Raw genomic sequence first — 20507 nt, 5'->3', positions numbered from 1 at the left:
GGATTAAACTATTATTATTATTATTATTATTATTATTATTATTATTATTTATGTTGTTAAATGGTCAAATTGGTGATTTCTTCCATGTACAACCCTACAAAAGACTACGTTATTTGACACATAATAATGCGTATAGGTACCTTACCTATACTGAACACATTCGATAATGGGTTAAAATATTTTGTAAAAAACGGTTTGAATAACTATACTTACAATATGATGTGGACAGAGGACCGTAATAATATTACAGCTGCACAAATCTTTGTTAGTCATTGGATTAATAATTATCGTATATATATTAATTATTTAGGGCACGTACATATTCAAATGTTTGCTCGGTGGAATTAGCTGGTTATTATGTTTGATACGCGTGCTTTCACTTTAAAACACATAAATAGAACCGTAGGTATCTAAATAGTTTTATAGATTTGGCGAATAAATAGTGTATGTTTAATGTTTATGTGGTCTTAATAAAATCACTTTTCTAGAAATAAAAATAACAATATTATAATGTTAATACAAATTAAAATACTGTAAGCTATTTTCAATACCTAACCTAATTGTTCGTTTTTAGAGACATCTTTAGAGGATACAAATAATAACGAACTAATTTTTCTTTCTATTTTTATAAACATTTTAGAGATGAAAATGGAACTACGTATCACAATTTATCATTTCTGTCGTAGGTTACGAATAAGACAAAATTCAGACGTAAACGTTATTCCAACTGCAGTTTGTAAGTTATTTACTCGGACACTGACACTCGGTCATTTTTTTTTAACTTATGGAGTTGGTTCAACTTTAACCATACTATAATAAACTAAATAAAAGTGTATATTTAAAGTTAGGTTGGCTACTGAGACAGGTTATGTCTTTATATTCGAAAGCAATGATAAATCATTGCGTTTGAAAAACAATTCGGCCGAGCTAAGAATATCCAACAAATGTCTGAGATCATGCTAGGAGTAGAGAAACTCTATTCATATTTTTTGTTCTTAAAATGTTAACAAAAAAAAGACATCATGGGTTTAAGTTTATTTTTACTTTTTGTAAAACTTAATAAGTAATTGTTATTCAAATTGAAATCTTGAACTGTAGTAATGCATTATAATATAATAATTGATCATATAAACAATTTATTTTAAAAAAATGTGATATATATTACATAGTATGTATTAAGCTTAAGGAAGTAGTTCTAATGGAGATAATAGTGGAATATTTAAACTACAATAGGTAGGTCGTAGGCAGGGGCAGACTTACCATTTTTCCGCCCCTAGGCACTACAACACTAACGCCCCATACATTGGCGTGCTCCCGTGTTTAATCTTCAATATCGTAATTGATGTTTTCTTATAGGTAGCCAGATAGGTACTGATTAAAGTGGTGAGCACTCTATAAAGTCTCTATAATCGTAATCGATTAGCAGATTTCTGAAGTATGCACTATGCAGGAGACGGGAGACAGTGCCGTCGTCGCAATGTTTATTATTATTAGGCTTCTTCAACGATATCGATATTATTTCGATTCGATATCGATATCGCGAACTTTTTTTTTTCAGAAATTTAGGTATCGTACGATATATCGTTAATCGTAATATATCGATAATCGAAATATATCGATAATCGATGTACATCAAGAAAACTGATTTTCATGCCAAAGCTCTTGAAAAATATATTTCAAAACAATTAATTGTTAATATAATACCCACTAGTTACTACCTAGTACCCAGTCAATTGAGTATTTGAGTATTGGCATTTATGATAGTAATAAGGATATCGGAATATCGATATATCGATATATCGATACCTACATGTTTTTTTCAATATCGCACAATTCAAAACGATATCGATATTCAAAAATATATCGTTGAAAAAGCCTAATTATTATTAATTACTTTATCAAGACATCTGATTTCCAGAATTAATTCCAGTATTCTAAGAATAGACTAGTTTGGTGGCCGCGCGCCCGCGCACACTTGGTGTGGTGCCGGGTGCGGGGTGAGGCGGGTCATTCCAGTTAATATCAAAGAATTTACTTGCTAACCACTGTGCGAGCTGTCCCCCATCTACTATCTAGCTATAGTAGAGCGGCTATATACCATGTACCCGGCGGCCCGAGGCAGTATATTTGACTGCCTTGGCTGGCGTTTTGCGCATGCGCCATTCACAATATTGTATGTGTTTACGCCGCACACCCGTATACCACCTCCTATGCATTAACATAGGCAACTGCCTCGTCTAGTGTCGATGTCGAACCTCTAACGGTGGCGGCGCGCGCCGTTCACAGGATTAAACTCAAACGGCAAGGTTATTATAGCTTATAAATTAAAACGTTACTGTGACGTGACCATTCTCCAGTTTCATGCAAGTTGTGTACAAAAAAAAATTAATATAAAATATAAATTTAGGTAAGTATAATTATGAAATTATGAAACTATATACTAAAAAATAAAATTTAACTAAAAAATTGCGCCCCAAAAAATATTGCGCCCTAGGCACGTGCCTTGGTGGCCTATGGGTAAATTCACCCCCGGTCGTAGGTACAAAGAAATGAAAACAAAAACACAGATATAGCAAATTGATAAACGTTTATTTGCGTTGTTTACAATATCACAAATGTGTGTCAAAATTAAAGCAAATACACAATAAATACATAGATTGTTATGCCTAAGCTTAAGTCATAAATAAATAGTTCTATGAAAGCATATTTTACAACCTTATAATATATATATATATTATTAATTCTATTATTATACAGCTCTATTCAACTTCGGAATTGCATATCAAAATACTTTATTGATAGTGTGTACATTAATCTAATTTTTAGGACACAAAGATTTAACTAAAACAGTAGGCAAAATATTAAAACATCAGAACATTTAAAATAATATCTTAAATGTATTATAGTTAGATGTTTATTGGATATAGTGACATCAAAATGTTTATGGACGGGTTATCTGATTTTATGGCCGTAAAACACCGATTAATGTATATTATTACAACTATTTTTTTTTTTTATCAATCATGAATTATAAGTATAGAGATTTTACCTTAAAATTAATTTTTTTCATGAAATAATCGTAGCTCGACACTTAAACTATAATTATTAATTAGGTACTTATTATTATAACGTCAATACTAACAGTATAATTGTGGTTGTACAAAATGGATGTAACATTAAAAAAATTACTTGTTAAACTTTTAAGAAATCCAAGACATTTGAGCGCATACATATCCGATCAGATACATCTGAATCACGTTTGAGTGATAAAACCAGCTCACGTACGGATTATCGTCGGGATTGCAATGAAAAGTATATAAAATGCCAGAAATTTACATTACAGCTCATGCGAATTCTTAAAACTTTAACTGAAAATCTGAAACAGAAAGTTTTATGTTCTGCATTTTTTAAAAACTTTTCCATGAAACTTCACCCTGCTTTAATGCTACTCGCCACGTCCACTGTAAATGGATCTATAGGGTGACGAATCTGCAGTTTAATATGTGAACAACAAGCTGTTTTTGTTATTTTTAAAAATAAAAGTATACAATTTGACTTCTGATTATCGAAAAATAGAAACAAAAAAAAAAAACTACACACAATTATGTTCATTTATTAATCGATTAAAATAATAATATCTACCAAAAAAAAAATAAATATTATACTTATAACTATTATACTTGTATAGGTACTTCTTATTCTACTCTTAAATACGTAATTTTTATACACCTAATTATAACTATAACTTAACATGTAAGTATGTAACATTACAGTTCCCAGGCCATTTAAACCTTATAATAATAGAATGGTTTCAGTTACAGAAGAATATAATAATTTAATCATCATACAAGATACAAGATACCTGTTATAAAATTGTTCGATTCGGTACGTATATTTTATAAAACATAATTTCATCAGATTATATAGGTATTATCCAATTATCGTATTGAATTTATACCAACCAGAATAATATTATTTAATACGCTATTTTATTTTTATTAATAACAATAGAAAAATACTAATTTTGGAATAAGCCGAGGTAGTTCATAATAACTTTATTACGATATAATATTTTTAACTACTTCATATTATACTCATTTCCCACGGCAAACATTAATTTGACCATAGTATACTCATAAACTCATAACTAGCAATTAGCTGCAGTATAATACTATTTTATTATTTATTTAATTCATTATGTTCATAAACAGAATATGAGGGTTAAATCATTTCAAATCACTTCAGCGGTGTAATCGAATTTAGTTTAATCCTCGTATTCAGTGTGCAGCTCTATATACTACTCGAGAAACAAAATAATATTGTGCATACCTATTTACTATTTAGTGCGATATTATTTAATTCGATGTGATTATAATTTTAACCACCCTACGTATTTATCTGGTTGTATTGATTTTAATAAACAGCATGTTATATTATTATATTTACAAGATGTCTTCGTAATAAAAAAAAGAAAAAAGAAACGTTAAAACATTGGCAGTGAATATGAATTCTGCAGTCGTTATCTACAAAAAAATATTGTCGTACCAATAGGTGCCTATATATTATTATAATAAATTATAATGACATTAATCATGTATTTTGCTACGAAAATAATATTATCTCGTATGGTTCAGAAAAATGTGAACACAGCCACCCCTCCCCCTCCCCCCTACCCCCTCCCCACTCCATAGTATGTTTTTTATGCCTATTGTATGCCTTTTACGTCTTACAATATTATCTTTGTAATTGTTTAGGATTGAATATTATACATAATTCAGCGAATAGTCTCAGGTGCGCGTCCATTGGTCGGAACAATCCTTTTTTTGCTTTTTTCGAGTAACTTTTTATTGTTACGGCCGATTTGTATCGAAATCTCTTCTCCGAATAACGGCGAAATGTGTTGTTTGGAAACTGTTGTTTTTTGTGGATCCACACTCCAACGAACCGGTGATACTGTAGCCCATGTTGAAGTCAGCTGTGCTCACATTGGACGTAAGGCATAACTGAGAAACAAAAAGTATTTTACGATTAAAATTTAAAAATTTAGGTATTTGACACAATTATTATAATAATTATTGTACTTGTACAATACATTTGGTCGTAGGTAAGTAGTAATAAAGTCACTATATATTAGGATAACACAATTTTGTTCTTGTATATTTAGAAATTGCATGCGTTTATATCCAATACAAAATCATAGACAGACAATTAATTTTGACTTGTTACACCACATTATGGTAACATAATGGTAATAATACTAATAACTACAATTTATAGTAAGTGCGGTGACTAAAAAGAAAATTAATGTTGGTTTTACCGCTACAGTGCTATTTTATATTATTCTTTGTGTGTGTGTGGAAGTATTTTTTTAGTTGAAGGAGTATTTGAAATGTTTCATTACATTATTACAATATTTTATACCTAGGTACCTACTATGGTTTAGTGACTTCATTTATGAAGATTAGAGTAGTATAGTTTCCTAATTCTAATTTAAATTTTGGAAATTTAATGCGGCATCCGTATTATTTTGTCTCCCGTGTAACGGATTCACTAGAAAAATATTTTACAAATCATTTCACAATATTGAGTGGTTTCATGTCTGAAAAAGTATGAAATTCTGAATAATGCTACGTATCATCAAAATATAGAGGCTAGGAGAGGCCTCGGACATCTGGGTCATAATATTTTGGTGTATTCAATGGTGGATAGAGACCAGTACAAATTATCATTTCATTATACTTATCATTCACTCACAACGTGTGACGCCGTGTTTTTGCACTTGCTGTAATATCGTTTGCATGTTATCAATAAACCCAAACGGTTCTTTTCAGGCCAAAAATATCGTAAACTTTAAGTTGAATTTTTATAGTATGAAAATTAGATAAGGCGAATATAGTGTTGTTTCAAATTTAAAAATGTAAAACGTAGTTTTGTTGCTACGCGGCTATTGATTAATATTTCTACACATATAATAAAGTTCTAAGCATTCGACTACCGCGGTAGGTAGGTATATAATATCATTAAACCTGCACTCACGTAGCACGCGTAATACGTTTTCTGCTATTTAAATAATAATTAAATTCCCCGGCATTTGCCGTATAATGATTTTTCGTAGTGTGTATAACTATATTATAATAAAATAATATGAGTTCGATCGTGAAATGCGTCATTTGTTCGGCGTAACTGTACGGTAAACGCGCCTACCTAAGCGAAAAGCCGTCGTCGAGAATAAACGACGGCAGCCGAGAAAAAAAATCTAGCGGAAAAAGAATAATATTATACTTAAGTAATTTCTCGTTTGCCCGTTTACTCGCGTTATATGCGCCCCGTGCAATATATCAAAAGGCGCGCCACCGGCCCGGCAGACTGGGACCTCTTAATATATATATGTATTGTATCGTATTAAGCGCACTTATTTTTACAAGCAATCCTTTGTCCCTGAACAAAGGCGACACGTAATACGCGCGCAGGTTATATTATTATTATGTAATATGTTATAATATATTATTATAACGGACCGCCTCGCGCTGCTATGATCCGCGAGCGCTGCACATTGACCAATTACGTGTCCGAGCCGCCGTGTGCGGGTGCGGAGGGGCAAAGGCTCCGGTTAATTAGAAAACGCCGCGCACAAGAGCCGTTCTCTATAAGGTACTTTTGTAATAATAATAATGTACACTCGAGATTGCCGGGACGCAAAAAGTCACGGAACACAATAATAATTAAGATTGATTTATTGCGGCTGGCGTAACATATTATTCATAATCGTCGTCGTCGTCGTAGTCGTCGTCGTATAGGCACTGTAGAGAAACAGATTGCTGGTTGTTATGTTGTACGTCGTCTCGTCACGCGGAAAATCTTCTATTAGGGAGACTTTTACACACGCGAGCGTTTTGGTACACGTTTTCCCTTCGCCGCTTCCGCCACCCCATCCAAAACCACTGCCTACCCCCACCACCCCCACCGCCACATGGCACAGACGCGCTGCTTGTCAGTGTGAGTTTTATACATGTGTAGTGCGCGTGGTAGAAACTTTAATAATAATAATAATAATATTTCGTAGAAATGCCGGAAAACAAAGTTTTCTGCTAAGACTTTGCTACACTCACTCACCCCTATATTTTATACATATAATATTATATCTATTAAATACAACCGTGTGTCCCGAACTAGCGCGTAAAAACGAAACAAATATGCACGCAGTGCCGGCACTAGGTATTGCGGGGCCCTGGACATAGGTAATAGGTACCCAGAGGAAGGCAAAATTCTAGCTTTTTTTTAATCAGGATTATTTAAAATTAATGCGGTTTTTATTTGAATTTCAAACATTAAAAATAATATTATCAAGTTATTCTTTTTTTAATTACATGTTAACAAAAAATTATTTACAAATAATAAAATAATATGCATGTGTTGAAAATTATAAGTTAATAAATTCGTGGTGGGCCTATTATTTAATTAATTTATATTTATTTTAATAATTACAACTTATAAAAACATCAATAAAAAATAAATAAAATCATCAAAATGTTTGAATGATATAATAAATTGTTTAATATCTAAGGACGCGGCGGTGGTAGACAATAAACTACATTAAAACTAATCCTGATACACTAGATACGCACGGAGTAGGTACATATTATTTAATACAGTTATACCTACTATACGAAACTATACCTAAACTAAATTGTAATAATAATTTCATAAAATGAAAACTTAATTTTATGATATTATGCAGAAATTGTTGAAAAAATACTGTAAGGTGCAAAGCGGATTGCAGTCAAATACTCAAATGTTGAACATAATATAATCAAATAAATGTTTTGAGATTATAGCTCTTGCCCCTTCTATAATACGGTCATACGACAATACGCGGAGAGCTTTTCCAAACAAAGAACAGAAAAAACAATAACTATAGAGATAATAAATATTTATATTATTAATTATAGTATACTCCTACAATCCTCGAGTATCCTCAAAATATTACTCCTTCATCGTATCAATAACGATTTACTTTGTACTATGGCTAAATTTAGATATAATTTTCCAAATAGCTAATGATAGAAATAATATTAATATTATACATGTGTAGTATATAACAATAAGTCAATAAATGTATGGATTTATAATTTGTTAATATAAAATATCAATGTGTTTCGCGGTATTAAGATGATAATTAAAAATTGCGGGGCCCTTTAACAAGCGCGGGGCCCTGGACATATGTCCCATTTGTCCTCCCCTAGCGCCGGCACTGTATGCACGCGGTTGTTCTTCATGCCACTGCACCCGCCACCCCGTAGTGGGTCTATACACCATATTACTTATGTATATACGATAAATAATATATTATATTACATTAATATAGTCGGTCGGTCGACGGTTTTAAATTTCCTTTGTCCGGGGACGGTCGTATACGATGCCCTCCGCGCGGTCCAAGTCCCGAGACTTGACGTGGGTACGCGTCTGTCGTTTAACGTGTGATCATTACTACGTATTATTGTTGTTGTTGTTGCAACTTGCAGCAGTTTTATTTCACAATACGAGTCTAAAATGTTACTATTTACTACCTATATGATATATTATTATATTACATACACTGCAATGTCATTATGATGTGTACAACTACCTACAATAATTCAAAATCCATTTGACAAATTAAAATAACGGCGGTATTATATCATGACAAACGATACCGAGTTATCCTTTGAATACGCGCGTGCTTCTTATAAATTATTATTATCCCGTCCAAAACTTTAAAAGCTCGCAAACTACATCATATAAGTATCACGTTGCAGTCGTTCCCAGCCACCCTACCTTCATACCAGTTTATTATTATAGATAGGCACGTGTTCCGAATGTTTTCGTAATGACATTTTTTTTGTTTTTATTGCAAACGACGAGCGTTGGTAAATTTAATTTGAACCCAAAAACTATTTGGATAAACACACTTCAAAGCATCGAATAATATAATATGCTTATAGCATAACAGTATTGTATAGGTTACCTTCATATGTATAAGTGTGTGTGTGTGTGCTTATTGTCACTTACTTTTTCATATATAAATTTGTAAACAAATAATGTAATGCTTTGATATATTATTATTTTGCTCTTACATGATTGATTATGTAGATACGGAAACCCCACGCCAGGATTGAAATATTATAGGGTGACCTTTTTTTATACGTTATAATATCTAGATTTCATTTATTGACATTTAAGTTTTTAAAATTGACATCGTGTAATGTTAATGTAAAAATTCAGTCAGATTGAAGATAAAGCTGTTATAAATAATGGTGGTAAAAAATAAAAAACATTATTTTTACTTATTTGTAATAATATAAATCAAGCCGACGTATAGCGTTTTTTTTTTTTTATATTGAATACCAACATTAAAAAGATTGAATTACTTTCCATTCCATATTATTATCTTTCTTGAATTCGAGAAATTTTTCATTTAAATGTATTGAACCAGAAATGCACTTTTTTATCAAATATATCAACAAATTTCACAATATGAAGATTGAAGAGTCTAAGGGAATTTCATTAAAAATAATTTTAGAATAGGGATCGACTGACGTCGACTTCGCAATTTAAAAAAAAGTTTTATATATTAGTGCATTTGATTAATGTGATGAGGATTTAAAGTGTGACATGCACACACAGTAACTACATAATATATCATAAGATGGTATACTTAGGTTCAATATCATAGAATTTTATGATTTTATACTATATTATAGCTGATCCTGCACGGCATTGCTCGAGACGAATTAAATACCCGTGGATTTACCACTTAAAACTATCGGTTAAATATAAACAGATTTTTAACACAATTATTTGAGTTGTTTAGACCAAATATAAATCCCATCATAATTATAACTATTTTATTTTCTATTACCATAGATGGCAACAATATATAAAATAAAAAAAAAAGATAGTTTTCCATGAGTCAACCATATTAAACATATCGTATGTGTTGAAAAGTAAAAAGTAAATTGTAAAAAGTAGCCTATATGAGTCTATGACATTACTGATTTAGCTGAATCTATTGACAAACATTTGATGAAAATCGCGGTCGAAAACTGTGGATTTACATAATGGTCATCTGATTTAGGCATTTGATTTTATTTAATAGATATATATTGTTACATATAACTGATCCTGGACGGTGTTGCCGGTTACAAATTAAATAATGAAAGTGGATTTGTCCTGTCGTTAAATGAAAATCGCATATATATTTAACACATTAATTTGGGTGGTTTTGATCAAGTATGAAATTCAGGTATAGATCTATATCCAACTATAATAACTATTTTATTTTATGTAACCAAATGTAGCCCTATGTAGGTCCAGTGCAGTAGGCCCACTTTAAAATGCAACATTTAAAGCATTTTGGTTGTACCAAATTTCAAAACCATGTGTGCAGTAGACTTGGCTGTGGATCTCTAACACACACATTGATTTTTATTAGTACCTACAGACCATGGGCTTTGTGGAAAATAATTGTTATTTTATTATACTATAAAAGTAAAATACAAAGTAAAGTGTGAGGTGCTTATTTCTATTAAGCGCACAAGTTTAAATTAAGTCTATCAGTATGCTATCTAATAATGGCTAAATGTCCAAATTACAATAATAGGTGCTGGTTAAATGTTATTATCACTCATCGACTAACGGACTAACCAACTTTAATATCCATAAGTGAATGAAGTTTGATTTGAAACATATCATGGGAAATACCTATACGTGATAATTGTACAGGAAATTGACAGCTATTTATAAATAATTTATTCACTGACAAATATTGATTTAGAATTGAACGTCGAATACTTGAATTATTATGAAATTATATTTTGATATCTGAAAGTGAATAACAATCAAAAATAAATATTTTACGCGATAAATGTATAAAAAAGATATTATTAACGGACAAAACCAAACGAGCTATCAACGGCTCGACAAGGGCTGCGGTTACGAGACGCAAGCATTTTGTGTACGAATTCCCAGTGAGCACAACGATACTCTATTATGTATTTATTCACACCGAAGTGCAAGCTCGTGGAAAATAGAGCACCGTGTTTCCCGGTGGATGATGGCGTATTATAATAATAATAAAATCAATCACCTAATATATTTTCTGTCAACAGTAATCCCTCAATAGACCGCAGAAACATTACTTGCCGCAAGACAGTGAGCGATAAAACCGCTTATAAGCGGACGTATCATCACTATTACCAGAAATGAATCGCATACGTACCTATAATATGTGCGGCGGCGCACCGAGTGCGTTTGGAAGGGGAGACGTGTGAAAGAACCTCCACCTCCAAAAAAACCAGGATTTATGCTAAATGGGTAGACCATTAAAATACATCGTCAACATTATAATGCATAATATAATATGATTAAAACTGAGGAGCTCTGTGCCTGGGTGTCTATAATAATAGTTATGATAATATGATGTAATTATAACAGTATGGAGTTACGATGAAAATCAACTTTTCGACTGAATGAAATTTAAAACTTAAAAAGCGGGTAAGTGTATGTTGCTCTGCTGTACAGTAGGTTAAAAGTGGGTCACTGTAATGAATGGTAATCATTTTTTTTTTTTTAATTCAATGATATAATATCACTGTATACGAAAAACGATTCCGAACGGAGACGGTTTGTCAGTCTAGGATATTATATATTATATTTATATAGTTATTAATTAATATTATTGATACGGTAGCCAAGAAATTCAATTAATATTGTAAAATTACAAAAAATAAATAAAATCGTTATTATTGGTTATTTAATATTTAATTTCATCCAAATTTGAACATAAAATAACTATAAAAAAAACTGTGGTTTTAATATTTTTATATTTTTAGTTACAGAATAATATACTTACATGGAACCTATTGTTTTAAGTTTTCAATCCTAAGCTACAAAATTTGAACATTTTATAAATATTCAACTACAAAATCATTTTTCAATAAATTTTGTCAAAATTTGAACATTAAATGCTTATAAAAAAAATTGTGTTTACGTATTTTTAATATTTTTCAGCCGTTTTCATAACAATATATCAGGAGCCATGTGTTACATTTTCACGGTTTTTGACACAAAAAATAAAATTTAATCAACATTTATAAAAAAAAAAAAAATGAAAACGTTATAGGAATTGATAAAGTCGACAGTTAAAGTAAAAGTCTCTACAGATATTCGTTTTTGAATTACAACAGTAATGACCTCAGTAATGTTGAGTAATACCTTAATGACAAGGTACCTACACTCAAAACCTTAGCTGAGCACGAGTTCTCCGGCATTTTTTCTACATGATTGCCATTTTAGTTTTGTATACTTGACAAGATGAGTACGCGGCCACTTATTATAAGTCGTTATGCTGGTACGTATTATTTGCTAAATGTAATGGCTCCATAACTATAAATGATTCTGTTTCTATATTATAATTAAGATGTTCATGTTCTAAGTATAATTTAAGTGTAGATTTCATACAATTAAATAAATAATGATACCAAATTATAGTTTATAGAGTATAAAATCTAAATAAAAATCACTTTTGTTTTCTGTGTGATAGCCATTCGACTTAGGCAGTATAATTATTTTGATTTTTTTTTCTTTTATATATGAATAACAAGTTGGCGAAACTTATCTAACAATGATAAATGTTTCAGATGTGCCCAAACAAAATGGAAAAAAGGGAGGGAAACAACAATTCTGGTTTTCTCCTATTTTCATTCCACTAATTCCTAAAAGTTGTCCGGGTACGCCCATCCCGCATCCCAAAACTTTCTCTAACCCGTCCACTTTTAACACGACTTTGAAACATCCAAACCAGAATAGGGGAAAACAAAAGTAAGACCAATCGTTATTTCATTACTTTAGTTCCCTTATATGAGCGAGGTTAAATGAGTTAGGCCTACAAGAATTTGATATTAAGCGTATTATGTACATGTACGAATTATACATATATGTTTATAATGCTAATCACTCTTTGTTATACAGGATGAATATTTTATCTGTAGATACACTTTATGGTGATCTAATTCTGTTTTTAAAAAAAAAAAAATTGTCTTTATTTAGTTTGAAGTAGCACCTATACTTACTTACCTATATGTATTATGAAACCACATTTTTGAAAATAACTCTTATCATTTAAAATTTTATAAATGCAAAACTATATTTTTTATAAAAATGTCGACGACGTAAGTACGTTTTTGTATTAAAAAAAGATTAATGTGAAATATACAAAATATATAATAATATATTGTATTTACGAATAAGGTGAAACTTTTTGAAAAAGGTTTTTCCTTAATTTTAACTTTTAAGTGAAACGAAATAAATTGCTACACAATCAATAGTCAGAACGATTTCATTAACATTTCACCAGCTTGCATAATTAATCAGGAATTTGCATTGAATGACAGTAACTCAGTGCTGTACAAATACTTGAAATCTCCTATAAACGCAGTTGACAGATTTAAATAAGCCAGCACAGTGACAATGTCGGACTACAGAAAAATAAGGGTTCGATTGTTTTTTCAACGTCACGTTAAGTACACCATAATATTTTTTTTTTGCCTGATGCAGAAACTGTGCGTAAATTATTCAAATTGTATTTATTTTCTGCCTGTATAAAATAAACCATTTGCTATTATAATTTATAATATAATTTTATCATAGGTGTCGTGATAATAAATAGAGATAAATATCCATACTGATTTTTTGAAGTGCATTTGGTTCAACGAAATGTATGAATCCTTATTTCCAATAATTATGTTTCATTTTATTATAAAAAATTATGTCTATCGCATCCAACATCGTAACTTTGTTTATTATACGATTGCAAAATTATATTTCATGCTGGTTGATCAAACCAATTGAACACCATATTATAATAATATGATTATTGATTAGTAAATGCAAATCTACAATTTTAAACACATAACTAATGTTTTTGCAAATAATTTGTTTTTGATTTGTTATTAAACTTTTAAATCATAAAATGCTTATTATTATAACCTATAATTTCTATACTGGAATAAATAAAGTTGAACAGTTTTATTGATTAAATTAATTTTACTGTAGTGTATTCTATAAAATATGAAAAAAAATGAATAAAAAGTTATTTTTTTATAGAAAATGGAAAAAATATTTTTAAATAATCTAAATTTTAATTGTATATACATACATACACATGTTTTAAATCATCCACCTACTACGCTATAATAACTTTAAAAGTATCAAAATTAATTGATTATAACATTAATGATTAATAGTCTAAAAACAATTATTTAAATAAAAACAGAGTATTGTATTTTTTACAAATAAACTATACTTTAACGGCACGAATTGGTTTATAAACAAGTCAAACTCTGGGTATACAAGTTAATTGTTTGAACGAAGATAAAATCAAAAACACATTTAACGTTTATTAATCGATAAACCAATTTTGGAACATTTAATCGTTTTGGGACCGCCTGCTGGTGGTTATCAAATCATGAAAATGTATAGTAGTGTTCATCTCTGTATTTTCTAACAATATGTAAATTTTTATTTGAGAAATACGCTTCAAGCGGATCTTAGTCGTATCGAACTTATAATAGCATTATTACACATAAATAACCAAAAGTTCACATATAGGTACGCCATCAAAAGAAAGTTTTACTCGCTTTCCGTATTATGTGCGAAATTACCTAAAAATAATGATACCGGTGTAATTACGACTTAAGAGGAATGAAAAAATTGTTGGCAACTTGTTGCAAGTTCGTTTAAGCGTTACTTCTTTGTGGTTTATCACGTACATTCTCCATGAAAGTACGCAAGAGAAATGAAACTATTCGTTGATTACATACTTAAGCGCGCTGGTTCATGAATTACAACTCATCACCTCAAATTTTCCACTCGGAAAAAAATAATAATAATAAATACAAATAACAATGAAAACAACACCCACATAATAATGATAACCATAATAATGATAACCATAATAATAATAATAATAAAAAATAGCCTTGAGGTCATTAAACAAGCATTAAAGGAGTTTAACCGTCTCCCATTAACGCAATCGCCCTTATTTGCGCAGGTCGATACGACAATTACCTAGCGCCATATAATGTATCCATAAACTAGATTTAATCGCGGCACGATTCCCCTCTCTCAATATATGTACACGAAATATTCAGAGCACGTGGCCACTTTGTATAGGCTTTGCTCCGTTTGAGTTATACTTGAGAAAATTGGAAACTATATATGCGCCCCCACTGGTCCTCTTTTTTTTTTCTTCGTCCATCCCTGTTTGCTGAGGACCAAAGGGATTAAAACTTAATTACTACGTGGACCTTTTGCCCGGGTTACGCCGTAGATACACACAACACAAACAAGTACTGTGCGTGCACCGATATATAGACGCTGTCAATTGACGGATTTATTTTTCCTCGCTACTACTGGTCGGCTACGGTTCCCTGCTAGTTTATCTAATAAAAATAAAAAAAAAAACCTGGCAACGACACACGACGTGTAAAAAGGACAAGAGTTTGCAATTTATCTAATTTGTGTCAGAGTGGGAAAAAAACAGGTGTAAATAAATCTGAGATACAACAAAAGGTCTAACGTCTTTGCGCTTTATCTTTTGATTAGGTATCACGTCTTGGCGATCAGATCATATAATATTAAAACATCGTTAGGTAGGTAGAAACTGAGAATCCAATTTATAGTACCTAGGTACCTATTGTTTAAGTTTTTATTTTTTTTTATTAGTCTTTGACCCTATATTTTGTACTTACTAGTTCTAAGATCTAAATAAAAATATGCGTAGTTGTATTATTGTAAAAATGAAGCCAATTTTTAAATACGTAAGGAAAATATGGAATAATTTTATTTTGAATTCATCAATCGAAATTTGTCTACCTTTATATATTTTATTAATGTATGAATATACATTTGCATTATTTAAAAGTATTATTTAATAACCAAAATGTTAATTTTCATGCAAAGATATCTTCATTAAATATTTAAATGTGTTCTAACAACACACGCTCGTCTTTAATTTTGTATACATTATAATGCAATAATTAATTAAGCATTAAATTAAGATTATCATTAAAATTACTTTATAATACAATATTTAGATAAGCTTAAATGTTGAACTAAGCTTAAACTAAAAAATTAAAATAATAATTAAATAATTTACATTAATTATTACACTGTGTATTTATTTTTATTATTATCATTACTCATTAGTCATTAGGTATAGCCACCCTTTTTATTTACAAAAAATTATATATTTGTTTTTAAACGGTAAGTGTTTTGCTTGTTGATGATTTCAAAGATCAAAAGTCATAACTAATTTTTCAAGGGTCGTTGGCCAACTATTGTTTACTTATATATTATATTAACTTTATTTGTTTTATTTAATAATAATAATAATAACACAAATAAAATAATAATGAATAGTACTTAGTATAGGTTTTTGTCGACGTAATGTGCAAGCAGTCCCATCACGCAAAAAAAAAAGGATTGGTTTTTAATGTGTTTTCTAGTGATGTAAATTATAATATTACCAACAATTAATAATCTAAATCTACTTTAAGATGGCAAACGTAAAAAAATAATTATGTTCAAAAGATTTTATTATGTTTAATGTTTATTCACTATAAGTATATAAAAAATATACCGTGTAATTACATAAAACTATATTTTTAATTAATGTAAAATAATAATATTCAATTTATTTGTCACAAAATAAACACTTAGCGTATAATTATTATTGTATAATATATATTCCTTGGTCATGCCATAACTTGAGAACGCTTTTACCGATTCCATTCATCATTTTTTAAAATTTTTTGTAATATTTTGTACAAAGAAGGTTCTTACGAAAATGGGACAGCTAGTTTATAATAAAAGCTCGAAAAGAAAATAGTTATCAAACAAATTATAGTCTATTAGTGAAAAGTTTCATGTGGATAAAAATATAAAATAATATTCTTTATTCAATAGTTCAATACCTATTATATTTCAACGGTGTTTCCATTAAACAATCAACTCAATTCGTAACATTATTTTAATTTCATGACATTTTGGTTTATTGTATGAGAATTTTATTACCAATTGATATTCACCAAAAAATATAAAAAATACAATCTAAGGGTGTCCTTCTCTTAGAAATGTAATCTATTGAGATAAACGTGTATTTTATTATGCAAAACTGATAGAATTAATTAAGCTATTCGTGTGTTTTGTCACATAATTAATTGAATCTATAGCGTTGTGTGTACTCATTTTAGTGGTTTTGACGGCAAAATCCTATTTTTACACATAACGGTTATGTACTCATAGTTATTGTGTTATTGTTATAGTATAATTTATTATGAATTGGATCTAAAACTTAACGAGAGTATTTTTATTGGCACAATGTTATTAGATATTTAACAACGTTTTATTTGTTATTCGATTTATGATTTGAACATGACGCACACATCAGGCACTCGCGAGTATTGTACCTACTATTATTATAGCTATTGTAAAATATCTGCAAATCAGACATGAGCTATACGAGTTTATCGTAAATATAGTGACTGCTACAACTGGTATATTATAATATTATAATAAATGTGATTAATCTAAGTTATAATGTCATCAATTGATCTTAAGGGGATTCCATACCGTGATTTTCTGTTTTTGTCTAACACACGCGCGACATAGGATTTTTGACGGATTCTTTGCCAAACATATCAATTGATCTAATGAAGTGACGAGAATGCTGAAAACAAATTTGAATTTGTCGGCAAGTCTATTTGAAATCGACTTTCCCACAATTTTGATTTTTGATTTTAGCTTCTCCAAAAATTGAAATACAAAAATGTTTAAATACTCTTTTTTAATATGACGTATTCTGGAATTTGGGGGATAATATCAAAAATGTGGGAGAGTCGATTTCAAATAGACTTGACGACAAATTAAAATCTGTTTTCAGAATTCTTATCGCTTCAATAGATCAATTGGAATGTTTGACAAAAAACACGTCTAAAATACTATGTCGCGCGTGTGTTAGACAAAAACAGAAAATCACGGTATCGAATCCCCTTAATGGTTTAGTTAGGTAATTATAAGTATGTATTTATATACTAATTTAATAGGTACACATTTTTACATCACACTCATCACAGCTGCTATTTTTCGTACAAATGCTAGTCTTGGATTATGGCTTGATTTTGTACAAACGTGGCAAATACCTAACTATACCTTGGTGGCGTTTCCACCATATAATGTATACCATGCTGACGCTGTTTGACCTCGTGAAATCAAGATGTTGATGTTAGTGCTCGGTAAAAATATAAACCCCGTCAAAAACCGTGTAGCAATCTAAGTTATACTTGAAAAATCACACGGCCATCTGTTTTATACCACACATGGGGGTCGGTCGAGTGTAACGATACGCGCGCTCGTCACAATGACGGATCGTTGGGGATGCGAAAAAAAACAGTGTACTTACCTGCCTACAACTGCCTACACACACATTCGGACATTCCTCATAACTTTTTCACCATTTTTTTTTACTTTACCCGGTCAAACGAATCGTTTACGGTTTTCTTTTGAGTGGTTAGGGAAAAGAGAAGAAAAAACGACGATGGTAATAATAATAATACTATATAAAACCAAAAAGGTATGCAGAAAAATATTTCTGGTTAAGGCCGGAAAAATGTGAAAAGCGTATATAGCAGGCATAACAGGTACACCTATCAGACTCCGGCGCACATTTGCAGCAAAAGAGAAAAACGCCGGGAACCCGATGGACCGCGAGGAAACGTGATTGAAAAAAATGCACATAAACAGAAATATATGAGAAAATAAATAGGCATTTTATACCGTTTTACACGTGTTCCTTTCATATTTCCCCTTCGGTTCGGCTCGGAAAATCCGTCATTATTTCGGCCAGCCACTACAGCTTTCGGTAAAGCCGGATTTAAAACATTGTTATATTCGCAAGTATACGTATCCGCTATAATACAAGCCCCTCCACCATATCCGCAATACTTAGTTTTTGAGGATTATAACTACAACAAACTGCATTACAAAATGTAATTTGATTAGTTCTGCGGATTGATAACATAAATAAAATTATTAAAGTCTGAACGAAAAAAAAAATGATCGATCTATATTAATTCGTGATTAAATAGTACCTGCCTACCTATATATCTTCAAAATTAAAAATAAGTAACACAATTATCAATTATTGGTACATATTTTGTTATACGCCAGCAAATTTACTTATATGTAATATTATCGAAGTTCTAAAAACTTGAATAATATAATATTATGTTCTTCGATTAAATGTACATCGATTTAAAAAAATATTTTATTTGATAATATTATCGATATTATGTAATTTACTAATTTATAATATCAATATAATATTATAGTTTCGATTGTCAATATAATATATTTGTTAGTAAGGAACTTAGTTCGACACTTAGCTTATATTATTTTTTCGATATTATGTTTGATTTTATTTTGAATGATTGATTAATTATATTATATCTTAACATTTTCCATGTACATACTAATAATATTCTGCTATATTCTGTTTTACTATATTATACTCTTTGTTCGGACTTATCTAGATGAATATCTAGATAACTATTTGTTCATCTTTTATCTTATCTAGATAAATAGTTACAAGGCATCTAAACCTTCATCGTAGATAATTTTTTTACTAATCTAAATGAACTCATCTAGATACATTTTTCATTGAAAAAAATCGCGAAATCGTACAAACGCATTTTAAATATTTATACAGATTCTCAAACCAAGTTTATGGTTTATAAATAATGTAATTATTTTTATTTATATCATTATTATTATTATTATGTTCCTAGTGCCCAACTAAAATATACCTAAATTTTAAAACCCATTTAAAAAAAAAAATTGTATCTTTATCTAGATAAATATGAGTTAAGCTATCTTTTATATCTATCTAGATACATAAGAGTTGCATTATCTTTATCTTTATCTAGATAAAAAAACTACTTATCTAATCCGTACACTGAATTTATACTGTATTATAATACTGAACGACTGAACCTACTCTTTTTGCACCATATTTCCTATAATGCGTATATATAGGTATTACTACTATACATAGGTATTTAATGAAAAAACTAAGGCATCATATTCTTGATTCATTAACCGATGGGTTTTCAAACGCTCTGATGTATTTCAAAATTGCAATATTTTTAAACCTTTATTAGGTAACAATAATTGTAAAATAATTACATTTTTATGTTTAGTTACAATTATTACGAACATATACAACAAGATTTGAGAGACGTGAAACGTGTTCGTTCGGAACTTGGAATAGTAACGATGCATAATATTTATAATACCAATAATATTATAAGCCATTTATTATACACTATTAACTACTCAAAAAAAGATTCAAACAGCATTTTCTTTGCGTGTTAACGTCGACTGTACATGTTTTTAAAGTACAAATTGCGATG

At 30.0% G+C, this 20507-nt stretch overlaps 1 protein-coding gene across 1 annotated transcript in view; it reads right to left on the bottom strand.

The window, feature by feature from the left end:
- Positions 1-2568: 2568 nt before the first annotated feature.
- The window catches only part of LOC132949264 (uncharacterized), a 45141-nt gene continuing 27202 nt past the window's right edge, over positions 2569-20507 (bottom strand). Inside the window, exon 4 of the mRNA XM_061020059.1 lies at positions 2569-5003. Coding sequence (XP_060876042.1) covers positions 4851-5003 — 153 coding nt within the window. The 3' untranslated portion in view covers positions 2569-4850. The remainder of the gene's footprint in view (positions 5004-20507) is intronic.

The sequence above is a fragment of the Metopolophium dirhodum genome, chromosome 7 (genome assembly GCF_019925205.1).
Source record: "Metopolophium dirhodum isolate CAU chromosome 7, ASM1992520v1, whole genome shotgun sequence".
In the NCBI taxonomy this organism is placed as follows: Eukaryota; Metazoa; Arthropoda; class Insecta; order Hemiptera; family Aphididae; genus Metopolophium; species Metopolophium dirhodum.
Note: the sequence above shows the minus strand (reverse complement) of the source record. Positions and strands in the feature narration are given on the sequence as shown.